The sequence below is a fragment of the Cydia splendana genome, chromosome 2 (genome assembly GCF_910591565.1).
Source record: "Cydia splendana chromosome 2, ilCydSple1.2, whole genome shotgun sequence".
NCBI classification, from domain to species: Eukaryota; Metazoa; Arthropoda; class Insecta; order Lepidoptera; family Tortricidae; genus Cydia; species Cydia splendana.
This window is the reverse complement of record NC_085961.1, coordinates 9,364,568-9,390,255: the sequence shown is the minus strand read 5'-3', so window position 1 is coordinate 9,390,255 and position 25,688 is coordinate 9,364,568. Positions and strand designations below refer to the sequence as shown.

At 38.3% G+C, this 25,688-nt stretch overlaps 2 protein-coding genes and 1 long non-coding RNA gene across 3 annotated transcripts in view; 1 reads left to right on the top strand and 2 right to left on the bottom strand.

Annotated features, from left to right (window-relative positions):
* The window catches only part of LOC134803405 (uncharacterized), a 351,777-nt gene that overhangs the window by 124,580 nt on the left and 201,509 nt on the right, over positions 1-25,688 (bottom strand). The gene's annotated exons all lie outside the window — the stretch shown is intronic.
* Positions 1-25,688, bottom strand: part of LOC134803395 (C3 and PZP-like alpha-2-macroglobulin domain-containing protein 8) — a 136,639-nt gene that overhangs the window by 58,778 nt on the left and 52,173 nt on the right. The gene's annotated exons all lie outside the window — the stretch shown is intronic.
* Positions 17,096-18,378, top strand: LOC134800171 (uncharacterized). The gene has a single exon (XM_063772655.1). It carries the CDS (start codon positions 17,188-17,190, stop codon positions 18,376-18,378), a length of 1,191 nt encoding a protein of 396 aa, XP_063628725.1. The 5' UTR covers positions 17,096-17,187.

Sequence of the window (25,688 nt, the reverse complement as noted above, 5' to 3'; positions counted from 1 at the left end):
GATCGGATACCAAGTTATCAGTTAGTTTAGTGGCCGAGTTGATTAGGAAGAACATTTGAATTTCGAAATTGTAATAAAAATGTACATGATATTCACAACTATTTTTTACCATAGTTTGTCAAAGGACTGTCTCATTTCAAACATAGAGAGAATCATCATACTATCTTTGACTTACACTAGTACTAGCACCCAAAAGAAAAGGATGAATATAGTTTTTTGTTTTTATTTACTGACAAATTGGTTTGACTGACTATACCTATTTCTGGTTCCTATTGTCATGTCCTGTCCTATTCAACGTCAATATCATATTATGTATATTATAAACCAACTGCTCAATATTACACGTATACATATTGAATATACAATAAGGTAAGTGACCTCACCTTATTGTATATTCCGTGTCGTACCTTAAATTAAAATGTTTTTTTTTTTAATAAACAGGATATTAAGTATGAAAAACTCACTCAAATAGGTATCTTATTTATTGAAGTTTCTTCATTATACCAAAATAGTTATAAAAATATTACGATACTCTTGGAAAATATACCTTTTATAAAAGTCCTATTGTGGGCCTTATTGAACACTAGCAGGGTATTACTTAATCCCGCAAAAAATAATAATTTTGACAGTAGACAATAACAGATTTTATTGTTTTTAACTTAAGAGTTATACATATACAAATAACAATATTTGGTACTTCACAACAAGAGGATATTTATAATAAGTTAAAAATAATTCTTTTGGGCCTTATTAACTAAAGATATAAAAATTGTCTAGTTTACGCGAAAATAGTAGGTAACTAAAGTCACTAAACATAAAGCTTTATTATTATTATGTTTTAACATCTGGGGGCACGGCAGTGCCCCCGCCAAGACGAGCAAAGCGCAAGGGCACTATCTACCTTTTCTCGAAGCGCTTCGTCGTGTTTTGGAACCCTCATAACTTGGGGTTGGATTATACTAGATAAACAAAGTTCTCGGACTTATTAAGCATATCAATTGCATAGCTCTTATACTTTAGATTTTATTCATATCTAAAAACTTCGATTTCGTCACTGACTCACTCACTTGATGATTATCAATACCTTTAGGGTACTTCCTGAAGTCCTCTAAGAAGCTGAAATTTGATATGTAAGATAGTTTTAGTACACAAACAACAAATAAATTCAAAAACTTGAATTTTTTAATCCTTAAGGGGATGATGAGGGGGTTTAATCTTGTATGGGGAATCAATAATCGCTGAACCGATTTAGTTGAAATTTGGTATGTAGATAGGTATTATTATGGGGAAGGATATAGAATAGATTTCAATCTCAAAGTTTACCCTTACGGGCTGAAGGCAGATTTCAACCCCAAAGTTTACCCTTACGGGGTGAAGGGTTTATATGGGGAATCAGTAAGAAGTACATTGTGTAACAGATGCCCCCAGATACTTATTTCAGGATTTTTAATAGTAAATCACCCCCAACCCTTTAAATTAGGGGATGGAAGATTGTCATAAGCAACTTACAAAAAGAAGTGAAATCCCACCAAAAACATTTTGATGTAAAATGTTGCCCAGACGAAACCATAAGGCTCGCACTGTCAAAAAGTTATCAGATCTCTTGCCAAGCTTCTAACTCTACAAGCCCTAACTTCACTAGCTCTACACCTTAGTCAAAGTATGTAGCTCGGCCGTTTCGTTTCTACAAGAACTATTGTATGTATAATAAAAAAACCGCCCAAGTGCAAGTCGGACTCGCGTTCCAAGGGTTCCGTACATTACACAATTTTTAACAATATGTTTTTTTAGTGAAAAGTGAGTAAAATGTCTTTTAAAAACCCGTAGGGATCGGATCAAAAACTAAGTACTTAAGTCCGACTCACGCCACAGATTATACAATAGTTCTTACGAATTGATACTTATCTCTCAAACAAAACGCAAGTACCTACCGTTTTGATACCTACACAAAAGCACAATGGAGTGACCTTCAACGCGCCGCTCCCCGCACCGCGCGCACCGGCACAACGCTAGGGTTGCTGACGCTTAGAAATGATAAATAAATACCCACTTAAACAGAGGAGTGAAATAAAAGGAAAGCTAAATCTTAAATTATACCTAATATTCCGATTATGCTTTAGTGTTTGCGAAATAGTCATTTTAAAAGGTCATATGTCCCTGCAGTAACCGCAATGTTTACGCCGTTTTATAAACCGCGCAATAATCCCAGCAAGAATTAGTTTTAAAACTTCGTGTAATTTAAAACCAGATAGAGATTAATGTTACATAGTAAAGAAAAATAATAGAAACCCCATGAATAAAGGTAATTAATTATAAGTTAACCAGAGCAAAAATTAGTAGGCACTTTCCGGTGTAAACTTACTGTCGTTAAAATAAACATTTACCAAAATAAATTAAAAATTTACTACCTATTTCAAATAGATAGATATCTAAATCTATACATTTGTCACACATATTAAACATTACATGTTTAATTAAAGAAATTCAATAGTAGGTAGGTACCTACTACCCGCGCGATTCGAACTTTAAGATATCGCGCCGTTAGACTTCACTAGATATGAAATAGTAAAGATATGTGACGTTCCACGGCAAAAGGTACCTTATGGCGGCTGGCGCTTACGCTTATTATTATCGCCACTCCAATATTCAGTCGGGGCAATGGTACCTTTTGCCGTGGAACGTCACATATCTTTACTATTTCTTATCTAGTGCATCTCTAATTCATTTCCCGAATCCCGCCGTCCGTGTAAGTATCGTAAAAATTGACAGTGCGGCGCGCGGTGACGTGCGTACGTGAGCGCGTGTGGCAACCAACTGGCTTGCTTTTCTACCGTGAACGGGAGCAGATTCGTAGGTATTAATCCGAGCTCGCGCAGAGAGTTCCATAGGCCTGCTCACGCTTAGCTCCACATTTCTAATAGGTTTTCCTGTCATCTATAGGTAAAGAGCTAATATGTGTATTTTTTCATAATAAAAAGACCCAGTAGTTTCGGAGATAAGGGTAATGTTAATTTTTTGCCTGTTTTCTTAAATAACTTCTAAACTATTTATTTTAAAATTATGAAAAAAATATATTTGAGATTCTAATTCTAAAATGAGCCCCTTCATTTGATATATAACAAAGATATAGTTTTTTTTTTTCTATTTATCATTCATCTCAAAAGTGACCCCTTTATTTAAATTTATATTACATATTTACTTTACATGTATGTATTTGGGTTATAGACAAGTTTCAACTTATTAGTCCAGTAGTTTCGGAGCAAATAGGCTGTGACAGACGGACAGCCAGACACACGAGTGATCCTATAAGGGTTCAGTTTTATTCCTTTTGAGGTACGGAACCCTAAAAATAATGATTATAATAAGTTTTTCACCTTATGCCCATGTGGCGGTAGCAAAACAGCCAAGCCACATATTTTGACTAAGGTGTAGAGTTAGTGAAGGGGCTTGTAGAGTTTGAAGCTTGGCTCGACAAGAGATCTGATAACTTTTTAACAGTGCGAGTCTTAGGCTTATGGTTTCGTCTTAGCAACATTTTACATGAAAATGTTTTTGGTGGGATAATTTTTTACAGTATAAATATTTCTTCGTAACAGTTAGTATTATCTTTTAACATGATTTTTACTGTACATCTGGGCCCTATTTCACCAACGTGACAGGTGCGACATTTGTCGACATCACTGTTACTGACGACACAGGCCTTTATAGGCTACGGTAACCGCTTACCATCAGACGAGCGGTGTGGTTGTTTGCCACCAACCAGTGTTGGGCGTAATTAAAATGTTTGTAATTTAATTACATAAAATTTAATTACATGTAATTAATTTTTCTGTGTAATTTGCAATTGTGATTACATTAATTAGTAATCAAATTGCTCAATTACTTTTCATTTACCTTTTTAATAATATGCAAATATGAACAAATTTACTTGTAGTAATTATAAAGAAAAACTTTTATGAATTCCATTATACGCTGGATAACGTTATAACATATTTTTTATCCCTGGAATCATACCTTTACAGGGTACTATGTGACAAACCACGTTGAATATGGCGGTCGGCGCTTACGTCGCGTAGCACCGCATTAGTTTGCACGATGCACATCCCTGGTGCGCCGGGTGCGGGCCAGCCCCAACCCTATCCTGTGTGTGATAGCGGACAGACTTGACTGCCCGTATATGAGACACTGCTGCGAAATGCATGTTTCCAGCAGTGTATATATATTGTAATAGTTAATTAGGTACTAACATTAGGAACGTAAGTCTACTAACAAATCTGTATGAGTCCATAGTTGCTCGAAATAAATATTTTTCATTTCATTTTCATTTCATTAGTTAATAGGGCGCCGGTAATAATGACGTAAGCGCCGACCTAAGGTGCCTTTCGGGTTGGACTGTAGCAAAGGGGGGGCTGGGACTTGGACAATTGTCACAAGAAATACGACAGTTGTCACGAAATTCCGACACAGAACTCATTTACTGTCATGAATTACCGAAAGTTCTTTGAAATCTTGTGTCAATTGTCATCATTATCATCATAAACAAGAAAGATACCTGTTTTTTGCCGATTTAATAAAGTTTTTTTTTTAATAATACAATGATAGTGACAAACAGGAATAAGGCCCGTCCGATGGTAAGCTATAACCGTAGCCCATGGATGCCTGTGACGTCAGCAACAATGTCACGTTGGTGAAATAGGGCCCTGGTGCTACATTACGACACCGGTGCTATAATAAGCACATTAAAACACTCCCTTTGGCCGTGTTTTAAAATTCGTCATTCGTTGCAAAATTTCAATTTTTCGCACTTCTATCGTAAATAACTACCTATGTATTAATAAAAAAGTTACCTATATAAGTAAGTAGTTACTGCCTTTAAAAAGTATAAGTGTCTAAATGTTATTAGACTTTTTGATTCTTTAAAACGTCTTTAGGTCAATAAAGCAAGTGAAAAATTATTAGAGTTAGACCAAGAAAAGTCTACAGCGATTTGGACAGCCCACGCAGTGAAGGTGTTATTTATAAGTCATAATTTCATAGAAGTTTCTTCAAATCGGCCTTATTAATGAGAGATTAAAAATATTCAAAATTATCTAAAAATATTTTAATCTATTATTTCATCTCATACGTTCAATAAGGCCCGGGACTGGACCTTTTTACCTGCACTGACAGTGGATCTTCTTAGCAACAAGTACAAATTCAGAATAATAGGGAGCAACTGCTATTTTTGAATGCTGGGCCTTGTTACCCGCCGGGCCTCATATGCCTGCACCTCACCTACCTTATTTATTTGTTTTACAAGGGGAAAATTTGTTGATTAATCATGCTAATATTGATACCCAAACAAGCGAAACATTCTAAAATTGAACCACAAGCGTAGCGAGTGGTTCGTAAAGTTGAACCTCGAGAGTAGTGAAGGTTTCAAGGGACGCGGGTTAAATAAAATTTTCACTACATCAGCTCGTAAAGGCCCTCTTGATTGTTCGAAACGGATAAGAAGAGTGGCATTTAATTTGATGCAAATTTTGAGTTGTTTCCGTAGGTATACTCGTAAAGCTCAGTTGGTTGGTAAAATTGACTTTAAAATGATAAATATTGAATAACGTTAGTTTGAAATTGATTTAAATGATAAAGTAAATATTATCGGAGATATATATATCGGATATCGCTCTTAAACAAAAAATATATGTCGCTAGTCATTTATAACCTAAAAGCACCAAATTACGCAAAATTATATTGAAATGACACCTGTCTATTGAATTTGAAGAATACTTTAACAAGGGTGGTTATCTGTATGACAATGCACCTAAAATAATTTTCAAATGTATCTATTATTTCTATACTTAACACGATAACGAATTCTACGTAAACCAAACCGCGGGCAATCCCTAGTACATATAGAAATAAATAAGTGTAGGTAAGTTTCCATTAGTGTACCTACTATTAACAATATAACTATTTACCATTTATAATAATTTTATAAACGTTTTGCGTATTTTTTACGGGCACCGCGCTAATCGCTAGCCCGCCACCGTCGATCGCTGCCTCCTGCCACGGCGCACAGCGCGGCGCGCGAAAACGCCGCGCGTTTGAAATGTAACTCAATATAAGCGCGGAATGCATACTTACGTATCAGTATTTAGTGTCGCCGTGATTTTATATTTCTAATATTTTGTGTGGGAACTAAGATCTTTATTATGACCGTGTAATATTAACTCTACAAACTTTAATTCAATATTGGCTATACTGCTTAACCAGAAATCAATATCTAGTCAAGCACATTGTCTACATTTCTAATTTTTTACAAGTATACTAAGTTGATAGATAATATCGTAGTTTTACAATATCAGCTACTTTAATTCTTTATTGACAAAGTAATTCGTGTTTTTACGTTCACCAGAAAGCAGCTGTTCCAGATTTCTAAAAACCGAATATTGTGAATAAATTAAAGTGTTATTGAACATGTTACAGTTTTTTGTAACTTTAATTTTATATTTACATAGTTATTTAGCAAAATTGAAATATTTAAATATGGCCGAACGCTCCACCTATAATTTTCTAATATTTTACATAAATGTTATTTAACATGCATGCAATAACATATCAAAAAAGAAAAAACTTTAATGTTATCAAAACCCATTTTTGTTCCACCGCTGGTCTAATAAGTAAATACAACATTTATAACATATACGTATTAAGTATTTTTATGGTATTAATTGTTAATAAAATTATTAAGAAACTAGGTAAGTACAAAGTATTGCATTGCGTATTTTTCAAAAGGCTGTTGTGTAATAATATATATGATTCAATATTTCCAATAAGCATGTGAATTTTATGTGCCAAAAAGGACATATTCCTTTAAATTTTTTCCATCAGACTGACTGCGATTATTAAAGAGAAAAAGGCCTCTTTTTGCAGTGTGAATATTAATATCAACCTTAAAAAAATGCGTGGTACTAGTGATAAGCGTCTCACCAATATTTTGTACATAATTCATAAAAACCCTTGTAGTATTTTTTTGTTTGGAGCTAATAGTTCTCTTTGCACTTAGACTTTGCTAAGTGTCATGTGCTTACCGCTAAAAGTCAGCACTTATTTATTCTTGCTTGTTCAATAAAAATGTATAAGTACTTAACCGTTAAAAAAAACAGTTTTTTTGTATAGGTATATATCATAAATATGTAAGTATGTTAACTTGGGCCGCATCATAAATAGATATTGAACAAGTTCGTGCTAAATTTACTGGAAATCTACTTCAAAGGAAATTTGTTTGGTGACTGAGCGCACTGGGGAAACTCCGTATTTAGAAAAACTAAATCACCAACTGGAATATATTTATTTATAGTAATTTTCAGGTATTTATTATTTATTACTTATTTATTTTATACTTTCATGTTGTTTTTCGATACATTTTAGAAATAACTACTTAAACTTAATTTTTCCATGACTAGTTAATCAAAACTTCGTTGAAGGTCAGTATGTGATATTATACCGGCCATGAACACTCAAGTGATAGAGTTAGACCAAGAAAAGTCTGCAGCAATTTTGATAGCCCATGCAGTGCAAGTGTTATTTTTTGTACGTCAAAATTTCATAGAAGTTGACGTTTAAAATAAGTTTAAGGCACAGTATGTATAAGTTACTCTATGGTTTACTAGAGGCGCTAGTGCTGTACTCTGGCGGCAGAACATTGCAGTAATACCCCCTATTGCTAATGCTACTAGTGACAAAGGGAATTACGTAAAATTGCGCCCCAATATACATCAAACTATTAATCAATCTACAATGTTTTTAATTTTGTAAAAACCCGACACTTACGCGAAGACTTTAGAATACATCAACAAGAAGTTGCCAACTTTGCAAAGTGTCGTCAGGTCTAATGAGATTGATCCAAATTCTCGAATTTCCTTAAAGTATTCATGTTCAGTCTCGGCGGGGAAAACTTTTTACGCGGATTTCTTATTTATTATCCTCAATATTTGCATAAAAAAAGTTTGAGAAAAGTCTTCTGGTGTGTCTGTTTGTTATTTTATTACTCAACAAGGCATCTGGAAAAACATTTTTTTTTGCCGTGGCCATCTCGTTACTTTAAGGAATAAACAATAACACACATTTAGGTATTCACGAAAACAAGAAATGCGAACTCTTTGTTGGTATTTTTACTAGCGGTGTTAATATATTACCAAACCAACATCATTTTATTTTATCTTTTTTAGGAATTTACGCATTTTTTCACTTAAATTCCATGTTGCCAACAGATATTTAGTGACGCCTGAATAACCAAGATGTCCGGGTATCACACAAAGTTACACAATAGGACTTGTTTGCCTAGCCAAGGTGACAATTGCTTGCACTACGACAACGAAACGCTTTGCGTCTCTCTATCACTCTTCCATATTAGTGCGACAGTGATAGTTGCGTTTCGTTTTCTACGGAGCGTAAACGATTTGCATGTTGGCTACGCACCCTGAGCCTGACATAGAGTAGACGTAACCCCACAAACACAGACTTTATTATTCATTACGAAGATTGACTTTTTAAGTTGGCTTATAACTACGTATTAGAAACTGGTTTCTCCAATAATAATTTCTTACGAATGAAGTGTTAACGTGATGCGCAGTAGAACCAAAATTAAATTTAAAATGTGATCGACTCAAAGCTGTTTGCACTCGAAGCTCAACTAATAGAATGACAGAGATGGAGCTACAGAAAATTGCAAATGGATTCCTCTCCATTTCGATTAGTAAACGATGAATTTATTTGGATTTCGATAGATTACAAATTGACGCTTGCAGTTAGTTTTATTTAACTTTGATCAGATTTTTCACATGCGTAAACATATGTAGGTATAGGTATGATAAAAAGCAATATTATCGGCACATGAAGAAAAAAAAAGAAAACGTTTTATTGTTAATAGAAATATACAAGCAGAAAATATCTTTGCTCACTTTTAGTTCGGTTTCCCGGTTGGAAATTGATCATTTGGTAAAACAAATAAGACCCCATAATAATTGTTATATTTTTTACTCCTAATATTATGTACCTGATTAAAATAACTAACCACAAGAAAATATAAAGCAATGTTCTTGATATTATACTTGGTATTATAACTATTGTAAGTATGTATGTATGTATTATAAAGTGTAGTAAGTAGTAATAATACTTATTCAATTCAATTCAATTCAATATATTTATTTCAGACTGCATAGGTCCATAAAATTGTTAGTATTACAAGTACTTACATTTAAGAGTTAGTGCCTACATACTAAACATACATTAAAATAATTAATAATTATTATAATATCCACGACACAAAACTAATTAACATGTAATAATAATATATCAAAATTAAAATTAAAATCAAAATTAAACAATTAAATTCCTAATTATTTTACATTAAAAATGAGAGGTCTGTCGCCTGTATGCAAATAGTTCCAATGCCTCATAACAGGGCACTCACACTTTTCAATAACAGCACTCAGGAGGCTATTGGTACTCTCTCGCACTCTGCGCATCAGGGAGGCAACACGTTTCCGCAGTATCGTATTAAAGCCATCCGTGTTAGCCTCTAGAAACATGCGCGACGCACTGCACCAGCGAGGCAGCCCTAACAGCATCCTGAGGGCGTTATTGTACTGGACTCTTAGACTATTGATGGTTTTTCGAGTGTAGTTGGTCCATAGGCTGCAGGGGTCTGGCAATACGCTTTAAGCAATGTGATTTTTACGTCACGTGAGCACCGAGCAAACCTACGAACCAACATATTAGCTCTCATCGCCATAGCCCTTCGTTCACGTTCGATGTCCGCGTCATCGGAGAGGCTCTCGGTAACCCAGTGACCAAGGTACATGAACTCGGTGACCTTTTTCAAGGGGACTCCAAGCAGTTTTACTGGTGGCACTGCTCTCAGTTTTCTAGTTCCAGCCTTGAAAACGAGAAGTTCACTTTTCTTAACATTGTACCTTAGTCCATGGGCCGCCGCGTACCCCTCACAGATATCCACTAACATCTGAAGAGCCCTTACCGAGGGACACAGCAGCACCATATCATCGGCGTAACTGATATTATTAACGAACTTTCCATCTATAGAACAGCCCACGCCGGCACTGCTGAGCTCCTCGAGAAGGTCGTTTACATACAGGTTGAAAAGTCGAGGAGAGGACAGCCCCCCCTGCCTCACCCCGCATTCCAGCCCATACTCCTCAGAAAGAGAACCAGCCCACCTAACCATATTCGTTTGATTTGTGTACCAAAAGCGAAACAATTTTATAATTTCTTTAGGTATGCTGGTTCTACTATTCATCTTTGCCCACAGTACATCATACGACACGAGGTCGAATGCCTTCGACAGGTCCAAAAAACAGGCGTAAATGGGAGTGTTTCTAGTCACATAATACTGAACGGTATGCTTTAGTCGAAGTATTGCTGTTTCAGTTGAGAGCCCAGGTCTAAAACCAAACTGAGCTTCATTTAGCGCAATATGTTTACTTATACATCGATCAAGCAAACCGTCCAGCACCTTTGAGATGACAGTTGCCAGGGATATTGGTCTATAATTGTTCCTGTCGGAGGCATCCGCCGTTTTACTTTTAGCAATAGGCACCACCACTGTCTTTAGGAGATCTCTTGGAAGGTACCCGTGCCCTATACATACATTAAAAAACAAAGCAAGCACCCTAGGTAAGTGGACCCCCGCATGCTGCAGATGTTCGATGCTGAGGTCGTCATGACCCGGTGACTTACCACGCATATGTTTGATTAGCTCATGCACATTCTTCACTGTAAAACGTACAATTTCACCATCAAGTCGCACCTCCTCATCAAACATCTGCCGGGAAGGTCCTAGAGGCGACTCAACTTTAAACTGTTTAGCAAACAGTTTAGCAATCTGCTCCGGTTCACACACGCCGTCCACGCTCGCAGGTACCCGCGGGGGTCCCTCTAGGTTCTTAGTGTGCTTCCAGAAGCGCTTGAAGTCCTTTGCTTTATGGCGAGCTGCTAACATATCCATTTTTATTTGTTCCTCGTTATCTTGACACCATTTCAGCTTGGACTTGAAGCGCCTCCTGGAATCACACATCCTAGAATAGGCCTCGCCGCTAGACGGTTTACCCTGTGAGAGCCACAATCGAAAACACAACCTAGCCTCCTGGTGTAATTCCCTAACATGTCGGTTCCATCCAATTATACGTCGTTTTTTAGCATAATCATTATCATTATTTATTTCATGACAACAAGCGGCAGACTCTCGTAGAATATTAATTATTGTAATATATAAATTGTCAATAATTGTTCTATGTTCTATACAATTACATATATTATCAGCACAATGTCTTAATTCTATAGGGAAGTCAATATTTCTTAGTCTACTTGTACATAATTCATTATATTTTATAATTTGATCAGCGCTCCTGTCACCCCATTTTACTTTGTTAAAAGAAGCTTTAGTACTATTACAGACATATTTAACAGAAATACTACCGAGGTTAAATTTTACAACTAAAGGTAAGTGATCTGACCAGTACACATCATAACGTATGTTAACAAACGAAATTGACTTCCACGCAGCTTCTGTGACCAAACAATGATCTAACCAACGCTTGCAGTTACTATGACTATCACTAATATATGTATGCGCGGCCGACGTCACACCCAGTTTAAGGACATCCGCACAGCGCCATTCCCGTTCGTCACAAAAACTAACCAGTTCTCTATAGAAAAGTTCACCTGGATGTGCATTAAAGTCTCCCAACATAATAGCCGACTCAATTTCATAAGGTAAGTAAATAATTATTACGTAATAATAACGAGAAATTATTTCAAATCCTTCTTTGCTAGTCTCTTTGCTATGTTGAGCATGAATAAAAAAGCTGTTAAAGTAGTCTGGCATGGCAGCATCCGCCATAGCGGATGGTATAAAACGCAGATTCCTCTCATAAAACTACAATAACTGTGTTTTATTGCGACCTCTCATATAAAAGTTTCCAAGTTAGGTACATTCAGACAGAGCAGTCGTCAAGTAGATTGTTGGTTAGAAAGATATTTTGTATCCATTACAAAACTTTTATTTAAAATATTTTGTATAGGTATGTATTTAGAAATGTCGCAGGATAAAAAAAAGGTGATGGCCCTAGAAACTGCCATGTTTTTACGGAATAAAAGTCACAATTATGTTTCTTGGTATTTCTGGCATCAATTTTCCACGTGCAGAAGGTATCACAACGTATTTATTCAATTATTTTAATTTCCTGGTTACGAACGTACCCAAGATGTACCCGTACCCGTATAATTGAACAAACGACCGCAATAAATCTATATCAAGTATTTTATTGAGTCAAATAGTTAGAAAATAAGTTCTTGTACTTATCGTGTTTTTTTTGTTAATTGTCAAATAAAGTTGTATCCAGAGCTTGACTATCGTTCCCATGGTGCATTACTTAACAACGCGTACATACTTTTATTAGGGTTTATATTTCACAGCAAAGTAAAAGGGGCGAAGCTAACCACGTTCGTAAAAGCTACCCTCGCAATTTCCACGTACCTATAAATCTCAATCTTGCAGTCTAGACCCCGCATGCGGCTACCGAAAGAGACCGCCCGCAATAGCGCTGCAAAAGCGCTAACAACAAGCTATTTCAAGCGGTAATTAATTGCTTTAACATCCTGAAATTAAGTAAGTCAAGAGCAGGTGTCTTTGTACGCAAACCGCATGGAAGCAGGGACCTGGAACGAAAACTTCATTAAATTTATAACAGGCTGCGGTAAGCTTTCCAACACTCTGAAAAAGTGGTTCACTTTACAACACATTGACTTTACTTTTCAACACTTTCCATATCTGAAACGAGTTTCTGATTAATTTTTAACCATGGAATTAATATTTTCTTACACGTGAAATATGCTGACAAGTCAGTAAGTTTTGGCTGTAAGTTTCAGTCATAAAAAAAAAATCGTAAAACACTAACGAAATGGAATAATAAAATGTGACTCTATTAATAATATTTACCGGGTATTTCTGTTTCACCTGCATTGCGGATAAAATATAAAATATTTTATCTTTTAGGTTTTGTTGATTCTAAAATTAATACCTACCTATACAAATATCCAACATGGGAAGTTGCTTATGATCAGTTGATCACATCTCAGATAAATAACATCCTGTTAATAAAACAAAGTGTAATCAGTGTTCGCTCATTATCAGGGCATTAGAACACAATTGTATTTAACAGTTTTCAATACGCTTGAAATTAATCGAAATTTGATAAGATTGATGACACGAGGAAAGAGTAAATTGTTGCTGGATAAACTGGATGTCTACCGTACGCCGTACGCACATACACGCCCAAGGGTGATTGATATGGAACCCGCCCCAAAGTTTTTCTACCCACTCAATATTAATTTTACCCAACAAAATTTCAAGTTTCGATGGCGCCTAAGTAATTATTAATTCTCTTTTGTTATTTTTAGATTGTTACTGTATATTTAAACTAGCTAATATTAAAAAGTTTAAAAATAAGTTGTCTGTTGATATTTTTACCATTTAAAAATAGGTCTACGTACTCAAATGATGTTTTGATATTCACACGTTTATTTATACAGGTGGAATAAAATGAATTGCTTTTATTTTACATTTCGTAGTACCTACTGTTAAAACTCTCATAATAGTCATAATAAATTTAGTTAAGTACTTTAAGAATTAGTTTTATTTAATTTAATTTATTGTATTAGGTATTTATATATGTAATGTAACTATTAAAATGTATGGATCTTTTTATCCGAAATAAATATATATATATTAAATAAATAATTGTACCCTATGATTGTTAATAGGTGGCAACCCAAAAAGCTATCTGTCAATAGGGGATATTACTGCAATGTTCTGCCGCCAGAGTGCAGCACTACCGACTCAGTAAATTCATAGACTAACTTATTCATACTGTGCCTTAAACTGTTTTTTGACAAGTTTTCACAGACAATAAAATATGACATTGATGCATCAAGGCGGTTTGTTAACAAGGGCCTACCGGTAAACGCGAAAATTGAAATTTAGTTAAGTATCTGCCTCTTTATCGCTCGAATATGCAAGAGTGATAGAGAGATTAGATAACGAAATTTCGATTTTCTTGTTTCGCGGTAGGCCATGTGATTGACGTGACGTGTGATGTGTCAATGTGGTTTGTTTACAGTATGTGCCACAAAGGTGCCACCTAAGCAGAGCTTTGCCTAATATTCCCTATTATACCGAATAAAAAACAAAAACTTGTGGTGACGCCCCTTGACGTAGAATGAATGAATACAAATAATTGAAGAACCCGTGTTCGAGTTGTACAGTTGAATTGAATTAACAGTGCTCAGCACTAAATCGTGTAACATGAGATCACGGTTAATGCGGGCTGTTAGTTTAGAAGAACCCGCAGGCAGTGGCGCTCACTCAGCCCCTAGACTAATTTCATTAATCCTATCATTGATTGGATTTGCTGAGCTAGAGCGTACTGGGCGTACTGGCTATGTTAGTTTTGCTTTAAGCTTTGCTCTCACTGAATGTAAGTACTTACCTAATGCAAAAATTACATTATTTTTAGTGGGCGACAATCATACGTACCTACTTTTCATTGATTATTATAATTGTATATACTATAGACATGCACCTGGATTGCGTGTAGCTGGAGCCAAATTAAGACTTAACAACTTGATTTTGATCTTATTTCGATACGGCCTTAAAGTTTGCTAATTGGTGTATGCGAAATAAAGTGAAAGTCGGGCGTGAGTTTCGGCCAATTCCCAAAACGATCGGAAAGGTCGTATCGAAACCAGTTCAAGACCATAACAGATTCGAATCTACTTCCTGGTCACCAATGACTATTGGTCACCAATGAGTAAGTACACAAAATACTCTTTGATAGTAGTCGAATTTTAATCTCATCTGATAATATTTTGGCAGCGAATTAGTCACTTAGTTTTAATTTCGCTGCAAAGTTATGGATAGGGACTTATGTATAAGCCTCGCCGAGTCTAAATTCATTTACTTACTTGTATTTTTTTTAATTTACAAGTAAACGATTTAATAAATTACAAAACTCGTAAATTTTACCTGCGCTTTTTATTATATAAATAATCATATAAATATATTTTGGGTGCGTTAGCGGATATTCATTTTTTAAATCTATTTAACGTGCGTGTGCCCGGTGCAGTATGCGTCGATTTTTGTCAGGTTTTTAAAATAAATACCCACCTAGTAAATAATACGCAAACCTTCGTCAGGTTCTTTCAGAAGTAAATATAAGTAAAATGAGTATTAAATTAATCTTTTTTTTTTATTGTTATTCGGTAATGCATATGATGTTAGCTAGTTACAACATCAATTCAATTCATCCCCTTTATCTACGAGGATTGCACCGACTCCGCCTAGCTCTGACGGATTACGTCTTTTACTAACGAATTAGTCCCCGCTTAGTTGTAAATCAACGAGTTAAACCAAATGCGGGCTTTCTGGTTAATTCAAAGACAGTTCGCATTAGAGGAGTAACTATTAGTTACGTTATACCACATATTGTACGAGTAATTGTTTAATTCAAATGCTCTCTTTAACGGGTACAACCAAGCAGCACTTATCGGGGTATCATATCGAGTTAGATTTTATATTCCTAAATTAGCCACCTTTATTATTTAATAAAGAATAAAATGTAATTATATTGTAGCTGTTTTTAGTCTAGTTTGTCACTGAAATGGAAATATAAATACTTATTAGAACGTTTAAAATATTAGTATTCTAGTAAAGTTTACGGCTAAAATAAATTTGCATTTAATATTAAATCTCTGTAGCACGTCCACTTAAAAAAGCAAACAGTATAAATTTATTTAAATAGATTCCTAGAATACGGTACGATAATACTAACAAAAGCCCGTAATTAAAAAACACAATTATAAGTGAATGTTTATTAAGGTGCAGCATGGCTAATTAAAACTTAAGTAGAAACAAAAACCAATTATAATGAAAAAATAATAATTAATGTGCCTTAGAGATATTTCTCTAAATTTCTTATCAATGTAGAAAAAAGAACAGTATAAAAAGGGCGAGCATTTTTCTTCGACATAATCCCCTTTTAAGTCAAGACAAAGATTAGTGAGCTAATTTCTTAAAAGCATTCCCTTTTTAAGATTTAATGGAGTGGTGGATTATTTGTCTTTATCTTGGCATAATTTATCTAAGCGTATTAACCGTTGGAGAGAAAATATCAGTCAAAATTTAACCGATAAAATTGTTTTGTAAAAACACTGTTTTAAAAATGAATTTAACTTGATGGATATATTATTTTAAAATGTATGAGCGTCCGAGCTTGACTGGACCCTGCAAATAATAATATTATTTTATAAAACATACTGAATAATAATCTGAAATGAGAGAGCTACATTGACTTTGCCTATTAAAAACAACATAGCTTGTCATTTTCAGCAAAATAGAACTATTTACCCAACATACAGAGCCCTGGAGCCAATCCATAAGACTTGCAGGCTCGTACCGAAAAGTTTATCGGAACTTATGTACGAAAAATTAACTTTTAATATCCAATAGGATAGGGATAGTTAGCAGTCATTGACGTAGGTAAATGGGTGGTCCATACGTATCTGTTTCCGACCCAAATCCCAGAAACTAAATCACTCGATAACTTGTAATCCAATTACACCCCATTAGCGACACGTTTCAACACGTTTGGACGCATGAAGTTTCTGTAATTTATTGAATTATTCCAGCTGATCCCTTAAAACTGAACTTTAATTGAATTGGGACCAAAATGCCACATGCTCGTGTTCGGTCAACAATAACCCGACTAATTTGAGATGAGTAAAGCCATTACCTAGCTGCAAAGTACTCACACGAGTTTGAGACACAGAGCTATAGCAGACGTCAAACCTGTGATATATGTACATGTATAGCACCGAAGGTATATCCATAGACATGTATCACAGCTGATCGCTCGGTCAGTGAACTCGCGGGTAGGTTAAGATTTTTATAAAATATTTAATGTCATAATTGGTGGTAGTTTTAACTTGTCTCTCGAAATACATCTTCTAATGCGAACGGACGCGCATTTGCCTTTTTATTAGTTATCCCAGTGTTCCCGGCTCCTATATATCTCATTTGGCGACGAATACGGACAATTAAGCGTGCGGCAGTGAAAGGACAGTATTATAATGTCGATTGGAAAGTTGCAACCGTTTGATCCTAGCGCGGACGATTGGGCGTTGTATGTGGATAGGTTAGAGCAATATTTCATTGTGAATAGCGTAACGGATGCATTGAAAGTGCCTACGTTAATTACAGTGATGGGCAGTGCAAGTTACGAGTTATTAGTGACATTGTGTACGCCGGACAAACCTTCAACAAAAAAATTTGAAGTGTTAAAAGAACTGATGACTAATCATTTACAGCCTAAAAGGAGCATAATGGCGGAACGTTACAAATTTCGTCAACGAATACAAAAAAAAGGCGAGTCGTTGGCGGTCTATGTCGCGGATTTAAAGAAGATGACTCAATATTGTGATTTTAAGACGGAACTGGAAAATAATCTACGGGATCAATTAGTGTGTGGCATAGCGGACGATACTATTAGGCAGAGGTTGTTCGTAGAAGATGCTTTGACATTCGCCAAGGCTTGGAAGCTGGCGGTTGCCATGGAGGCAGCAGAGAAAGACGCAGCGGCAGTCGATAGTAGGACGCGCGGCACTAGTAAAGAGGTTGTGGAAGTGCTATATGCATCGGCCAGCGGCAGCGGGGCCCGAAGGCAGGGCTCGTCGGGGACCTGGAGGTCTAACGGGGCAACCCAGGTAGCGGGGCGCAGCAAGGCGGCACCGCAGGCATGGGGCGGACGCGCACAGGCGAAGCAGGCGCCCGTGGCGGGAGCGGCATCGGCAGGAGCGCCGCGCGCTCGCGAGCAGGGCCAGTGTCGTGTTTGTGGCGGCAATCATGACGCGGCGACTTGCAAATTCCGCGTGTATTCTTGTCGCGTATGCATGCAACAAGGTCATTTAAAGAAGATGTGTCCCCGACTACAAACTGGAGCTAGAGTGCATGCGTTGGACGCAAACGAGGAGGATGAGGAGGAGTTGTTGAACGAGGTACAATTTAACGCTTTATCTGTAGGCAGTTTAAGTCGTTATAAGCCGTTTATGATGACATTGGACGTTAACGGAATAGGTTTAGAAATGGAAGTTGACTCCGGTAGTGCCATTTCATGTATAAGTCTTGAATGCTATCAAAAATTATTTAATAATCTACCTATTTTAACACCTAATCTATTAGTCAACTTTTACGCAGGAGGAAGTTTACGCCCGGTCGGTAGAATTACTCCAATAGTTAAATATAAAACAAAGAGATGTCTTTAGATTTATTTGTTATAGATGGGGGCAAAAACCCATTGTTAGGAAGACAATGGCTGTACGAGTTGAAAATGGGCGTGGAGCCGTTTAGTTGTAACAAAATTGATACCAAATTGGAACTGACTATGGATTCATTGATTTCTAGGTATAAGGATGTATTCGCGGACGGGCTCGGGCGGTACACAGGCGGCACGGTGGCGCTGCGCGTGCGCTCGGGCGCCGCGCCGGTGTACATGCGAGCGAGGCCGCTGGCGTACGCACTGCGCGCGCCGGTGGAGCGCGCGCTGGACCAGCTGCAGCGGGACGGCATTATCACGCCGGTCGAGACGTCAGACTGGGCCACGCCGATAGTACCGGTAATTAAGCGTGATGGAGGTATTCGCATTTGTGGCGATTATAAATTAACACTAAACAGATGCTTAGAGGTTGACCGTTTTCCCTTGCCTAGAGTTGAGGACCTGCTTGTCAAATTACACGGGGGGGAAACGTTTTCAAAAATTGATTTGTCTCAAGCCTATGCACAATTCGAGTTGGACGAGGCATCTAAACCTTATACCGTAATCAACACGCATAAAGGCCTGTATATGTATAATAGGCTGATCTATGGGCTATCGTCGAGCCCGGGGATATGTCAAAGGAAACTAGAACAACTTTTCGCAGACTTACCGCGAGTAGGTGTTTTCCTTGATGACGTAATTATAACGGGAGTAGACAGGGAGGATCATTTGCGTACATTACATCAAGTGCTAGGACGCCTCGAGAAATTTGGGTTGAAAGTTAAGAAAGAAAAATGCTCTTTCTTCGCGGAATCGGTGACGTATTTAGGGTTTCGCATTAGTAAACAAGGGGTTCACACGTGTCCGGAAAAGATTAAAGTTATAAAGGACATGGCGATACCGGCCAATGTAACCGAGCTTCGCTCATTCATAGGAATGATTATGTACTATGGGAAATTTGTTAAAAATATAAGTATGACGTTAACACCATTATACAAATTATTAAGGAAGGGGGCTTCGTTTAGTTGGACCAAGGAACGTTCGGAAGCGTTTAATGCCGTCAAGCGTTGTTTGGTTTCCAGTTCGGTGTTAGCGCACTATGACCCTGAACTTCCGCTATGTCTAACTACAGATGCGAGTTCGAGCGGCGTGGGGGCGGTGATTTCGCACCAGATGCCAGATGGTACGGAAAGGCCTGTTGCATACGCGTCCAGAGTGCTCAATGCGGCGGAGGTAAATTATTCTCAGATTCAAAGAGAAGCCTTGGGAATTGTGTTTGGAATAAAAAAATTCCATCAGTACCTGTACGGTCGAAGGTTTTTGCTAAGAACCGATCATAAGCCGTTGGTTTCCATATTTGGAGATAAGGGAGGTATTCCGTCGATGGCCGCGAGCAGACTACAAAGATGGGCGGTAATTTTGTCTGGTTACCAGTATGACATAGAATACGTGCCTACAGACAAAAATGGAGCTGACGCATTGTCCAGGCTACCAGTGGGGAAGCAGGCAGCAGACAGGACTGAGGTGACATATGTACAATTCGTACAGGATTTCTTACCAATTACTAGTGATCAAGTCAGAGCCAATTTAAAAACAGATGATCTACTGAGAAAAGTGGTTATGTATTTACAGTCAGGGTGGCCAGCGAAGTGTGACGATCCAGAGCTGCAGTCGTATTGGGTAAGACGTCACGAACTGTACTCAGAAGCCGGGTGTGTCATGTGGGGCTACAGAATGGTGATACCCACGACATTAAGAAATGACGTTCTACGTGAGCTGCATATAGGCCACTTTGGAGTCGTCAAAATGAAAAGTCTTGCCCGGAGCTATGTTTGGTGGCCCGGCATTGATGCTGAAATCGAGAAAACGTGTATGGAATGCACCACATGCGCTCTGGAAGCACCGGCCCCAGCCAAATCTACACCACAAGCTTGGCCATATCTCGAAGAAGTTTGGAGTAGGTTGCATATGGATTTCCTAGGACCCCTAAACGGCATGACCTATTTAGTAGTCGTGGATTCATCGTCCAAATGGATTGAAGTAAAACAAATGACGAGAACAACGGCAGATGACGTCATCAGAGTTTTAAGGGAGATGTTTGCTCGTTTCGGGCTACCCAAGATGATGGTATCGGACAATGGCCCGCCGTTCACGAGTGGAGAACTGACTCAGTTCATGCAATTTAATGGCATAAAACAAACCTACTCTCCGGTGTATCATCCATCTTCAAACGGAGCAGCAGAAGGTGCAGTAAAGCTAGTTAAAAAAACCATTTTGAAGGCTTTACGGGATAGGCAAGACGTGGACGCCGCGCTCCAGTCATATTTACTGGCGTATAGGAATTCTATTCACAGCAGTACGGGCGAGTCGCCGGCGAGGTTGCTGCAGCGAAGAGGTCTGCGCACACGACTGGACCTGCTGCGCGCTGACGCCGGCGCCGCGGCGCACGAGTGTGCGCGCGCCGCGCAGCTCCGACAGCGCGAAAACGCGGGGGGCGTCTCGAGATCGTATAGTGTAGGTGATAATGTTTGGGCTAGGAATTTTAGCAAGGGGGAGAAATGGGTTAGCGGTACGATCACGGAACAATTAGGTTCACGTAATTATTTGGTGCAAAGGGAAGACGGTCAAATTATTAAAAGGCATATAGATCAGTTACGCAATAACTCACGCTTAGCTATAACAGCGTGCCCAGCGGCGGACTATGACGATAACCATGATAACTCGGAGCCGTGTGCGCCACCGGGGCCCGCTTCTGTGCCACCTGCCCCGATACCTAAACGTGTGCCCGTGCCCGTAGAAAGATATGGTAATCCCATATTATATTAAGTACTACTTGTTTGTAATTTTAGAATAAGTATAAAAAAATGTAAAGATTAATACTGGATTGTACTTTAGAAATAACTATATTTAAGGAAGTTCTGTTATTAATTTACTATGATATTGTGTAATAATTGTCGGATCTATAGTGGAGACGGCTTTTCCATGTCAGTCTTATTAGCATTTACATAAGGGTTCTTTTCACCTGGCCTGGAGGAGAAGTTTTCACGGGATCGTTACTTGCCATATTAGTACATGGCCGACGACCGTATACTATGTAGTCTTAGTTAAGTGGTAGGGTGTGATATATGTACATGTATAGCACCGAAGGTATATCCATAGACATGTATCACAGCTGATCGCTCGGTCAGTGAACTCGCGGGTAGGTTAAGATTTTTTATAAAATATTTAATGTCATAATTGGTGGTAGTTTTAACTTGTCTCTCGAAATACATCTTCTAATGCGAACGGACGCGCATTTGCCTTTTTATTAGTTATCCCAGTGTTCCCGGCTCCTATACTTATATCTCACTGTTTGCGCTTCCTAGTTGCGTCTTGCCTGAATCAGTTTATTTCTTTTAGGTACTGAAACCCGCTTCAAACTCAGATGTTGCCTGAGCTTGCCACATAATCCTAATACTTATATCTATCTATGTAATACCTTTAAACGAGCAATTCCTGTTTATTTATCCATATATTTCGGGGATCTCGGAAACGGCTCTAATGATTTCGATAAAATTCGCTATATGGGGGTTTTTGGGGGCGATAAATCGATCTAGCCAGGTCTTACCTCTGGGAAAACGCGCATTTTTATCAGATATCACCATCAAACATTAGATATCTGGCCTTACATTCTAGCCCTGAACAGAAACTAGGCCAGAATAATATTAGACCGATTTCCGCTATCAAAGGATATTCCATTATTCCTAAATTTCGAGAAACTCAAAGATTTTCAACTCACATCCTCCGTACCGGTTTGAATAATGTACCTACGCCTAAACCAATTGGAAACTGCTTAATTGCTTTCATGATTTTGTTAATTAAAAAACTACAACAAACCACCTTCTATAAATGCTCAATTGCTCACCAATGTTCTCGGAAATATGGCGTCTGACACATGTGCACCTACGCTCGTATAATAATTCATAAGATAGTTATCACGGCCTAAAAGCACTTTAGCTGGATTGCCAATTCCGTTCACCAGCGTGATGAATTTGCATGATGACGTCATAACCATTTTCGAATCTACCTATGTAATTGCCCAACGCAACGATGTTAGGATAGCGCATATTAAAACAGACCTAATTTAGTATTCTATTATTGGAATTGGTTTGGTAATATTGCATTATTCAATTCAATTAGTCGACGGAGAAATGAAAATTAAAGGAACAAAAGGGAAAATGTTAATGGCATTTTATTGATGTCTCGCAATATCAGACGTTTTAGACGTAGCAATATTTCTTTCACCTTTTTTATTTCTTATGCTCTGAAAGTGGCTTATTGTTTATACATATAATTATATATGAAGCAGGTTGAAAGTGATACGTAGACACGATTATAAAATTATGTGAGTGTGAGAGAGACTTTACTAATACGATAATACATCTACTCCAACAGTGTCGTCACCGTCAAGTTGAGATGTTTTCAGTTTACTTCTTACTTCTTTTTTCTCTATTTACAAGTAAGTAACTTTAAATGTCTAATGGTTTTAGTAACGTTCTTACGCATTTCCCTTCACTTAATAAAGGCAAATCTTATCGCCGGCCGCCCGAATCTTTGCCACGGATTAACGCAAAGTCTACGCGCCAAAGCGGGCCCTAAATCTGCCCATTTGTATTCTATGTTCCGAGTACCCCGAGGGTATTGAAGTTTCACAAGTTTCTAGAGGGCCAATTAATGAGCCGATTAAACTAAATTAGGTTTGAAGCACGTACGGCCTGTTTGGACGGCTGAGCCGTATTAGTTGTGCTCTGCAGACATATTGTTGGGTTGTGGGTTTCGCTTGATGTCATAGTTTAGCCGCTTAAGGACGGGAAAGAATGAGTGCGGTCGGCTTAAGAGTTTATCATACGACTTGCAAACCATACATAGCGGTATGTATGGTTTAGCAACTCGCATGATAAACACTTATGGCATTATTCATAAACGCATTACAAGCTTGAATTAGCTTTGAATCGATTGTCTTTATCTGTCATTTTGACTTAGTGTATTTGTAAGAAAGGGATGAAACATATAGGTACCTACCCAATTTAATTAATGATAAAATAGTGTTGAACTTTTGATAAAAGGCATATTCAGGTAATTTTGAATACATCAGAATGTCGGGCAAATCCGAAAATCACCCTTAATTCTATTAAAATTAGATTGCATTTTCAGAACGACAATTTTAAGTACAGGGAATTACCCGAATACGCGTGTATACCGGGTGTGGCCTGTAACATGAGCAAAAAATTAAACTGTAGGCTGTACTCCTCGTACTGACACTTTAAAGTTTATTCAGAGACGCAATGTATTGCGAATTTTGTTATGTTTAAGGCGTGACAAGCAACGTCAATCACAATGATATGGCGTGGCGATGGCGTTCATTGAAGATAATATTTATTTTGTATGAAAAATAGGGAGTCTAAATACTTCATAATTTTTAAAAGTTGTTGAACAAAAGTGTCACCGTTTGAGGAGTACAATCTATGTTTTAATTATTTGCTCGTGTTACAGGCCACACCCGGTATATTGTCTACATTTACATCTTTTGTATGTCTTTCCCATCACGGAACAAGGGTGTTCCGGACCTTTAGGGGGCGTGCGCGGAGCCGAAACCAACACCTAGAGGCCCTTTTGACACTTTAATGAAATGTAAGGGGTAGATAGTAGATAGCACCCGCCGGGGTGTAAGGACTATTGAGAGTTGATGGAATCTACATTTAAGTACATTATTATTACGCATTGCATTAATGTATGTGTTTGTTTAAATTATAATATAATCATAAATAATAGAGGGCGCCTGTAAATAAACAACTGCCAAAAGTATCGGTTAGGTTTTTTTTTATACCACATCGGTGGCAAACTAGCATACGGCCCGCCTGATGGTAAGCAGTCACCGTAGCCTATGGACGCCTGCAACTCCAGAGGTGTTACATGCGCTTTGCCGACCGTTTAATAACCTGTACACTCCTTTTTTGAAGAACCCCATACTGTAGACCCTCGGGAAAACCTCGGAAGGGGGCTCATTCCACAGCCGGAGCGTCCGCGGGAGGAAATTCCTCTTAAATCGCACAGTACGCGACCATTTAGGTTCTAGAGTGTGAGGATGAACACCCTGCCGACGGCGAGCGGTGCGGTGATAAAAAGTGGCCGTTGGCATCATGTCAAATAGTTCCTCAGAGCACAGCCCATTGTACAAGCGGTAGAACACACACAAGGAGGCAAAGTCTCTCCTTAGACTTAAAGGTTCAATACCGCTTGTGAGTTTGGGATCATCGACGATTCGCACAGCGCGTCTTTGGACTGAGTCGAAGGGTCCAAGCTGGCATCCAGGTGCTCCTGCCCAAAGGTGACAGCAGTACTCCATATGGGGTCTGACTTGCGATGTATAAAGCAGCAGTCTTTGCCCCGGAGTAAAGTATCGCCTCGCTTTATTGAATACACCGAGTTTTTTGGATGCCAGTGCAGCCTTACCTTCCTGGTGGCTGCGGAATTGGACGTCACTGGAGATGTCAACACCGAGGATTCTAATACTCCCTGACATGGTAAGGGCTGTGCCTTGGAACTGTGGGACCACAGTAAATGGGGTTTTCTTAGCGGTGAACGCGCAAACTTGTGTCTTGGTGGGGTTGAATCGCACTAAATTGTCCCGACCCCACACCGAAACTCTGGATAGAGTGCTCTCAATGTCTGACACAAGCTTTTCACGACTCTCCAGCACCACAGAACGAGGGATATTAGCACGGCCTGTGTAATAGGCATCCCCAGTACTGTCGTCAGCATAGCAATGAATGTCATCGATAGACAACATATCATGTCATTGATGTGCAGCAAAAACAGCGTAGGGGATAGCACAGAACCTTGCGGAACGCCAGCGTTAATGTCCATGCTATCGGAGCAGCTTCCGTCTACTACGGCTCGTATGCGTCTGCCGGACAAAAAGCTAGCGATCCATTTGCATAGTCCCTCCGGGAATCCATAAGATGGTAACTTCGACAGGAGACCCCGATGCCAGACCCGATCGAACGCCTTCGCTATATCTAGGCTAACTGCCAATGCCTCACCTTGACTCTCAATAGCCGAAGCCCAGCGGTGTGTGAGATGCACTAGAAGATCACCAGTCGAGCGACCGTGGCGAAAACCATATTGGCGGTCGCTGATCAGATCGTGTTCTTCTAGGTATCTCAGGAGCTTTGCGTTAATTATACATATACAGCGTGTGCGTGTACATAAATCGGCATTCATATTACGATATATTTGCCAATTGCTTTAGACAAATCAGAACAAACAGTAATGGGCCGT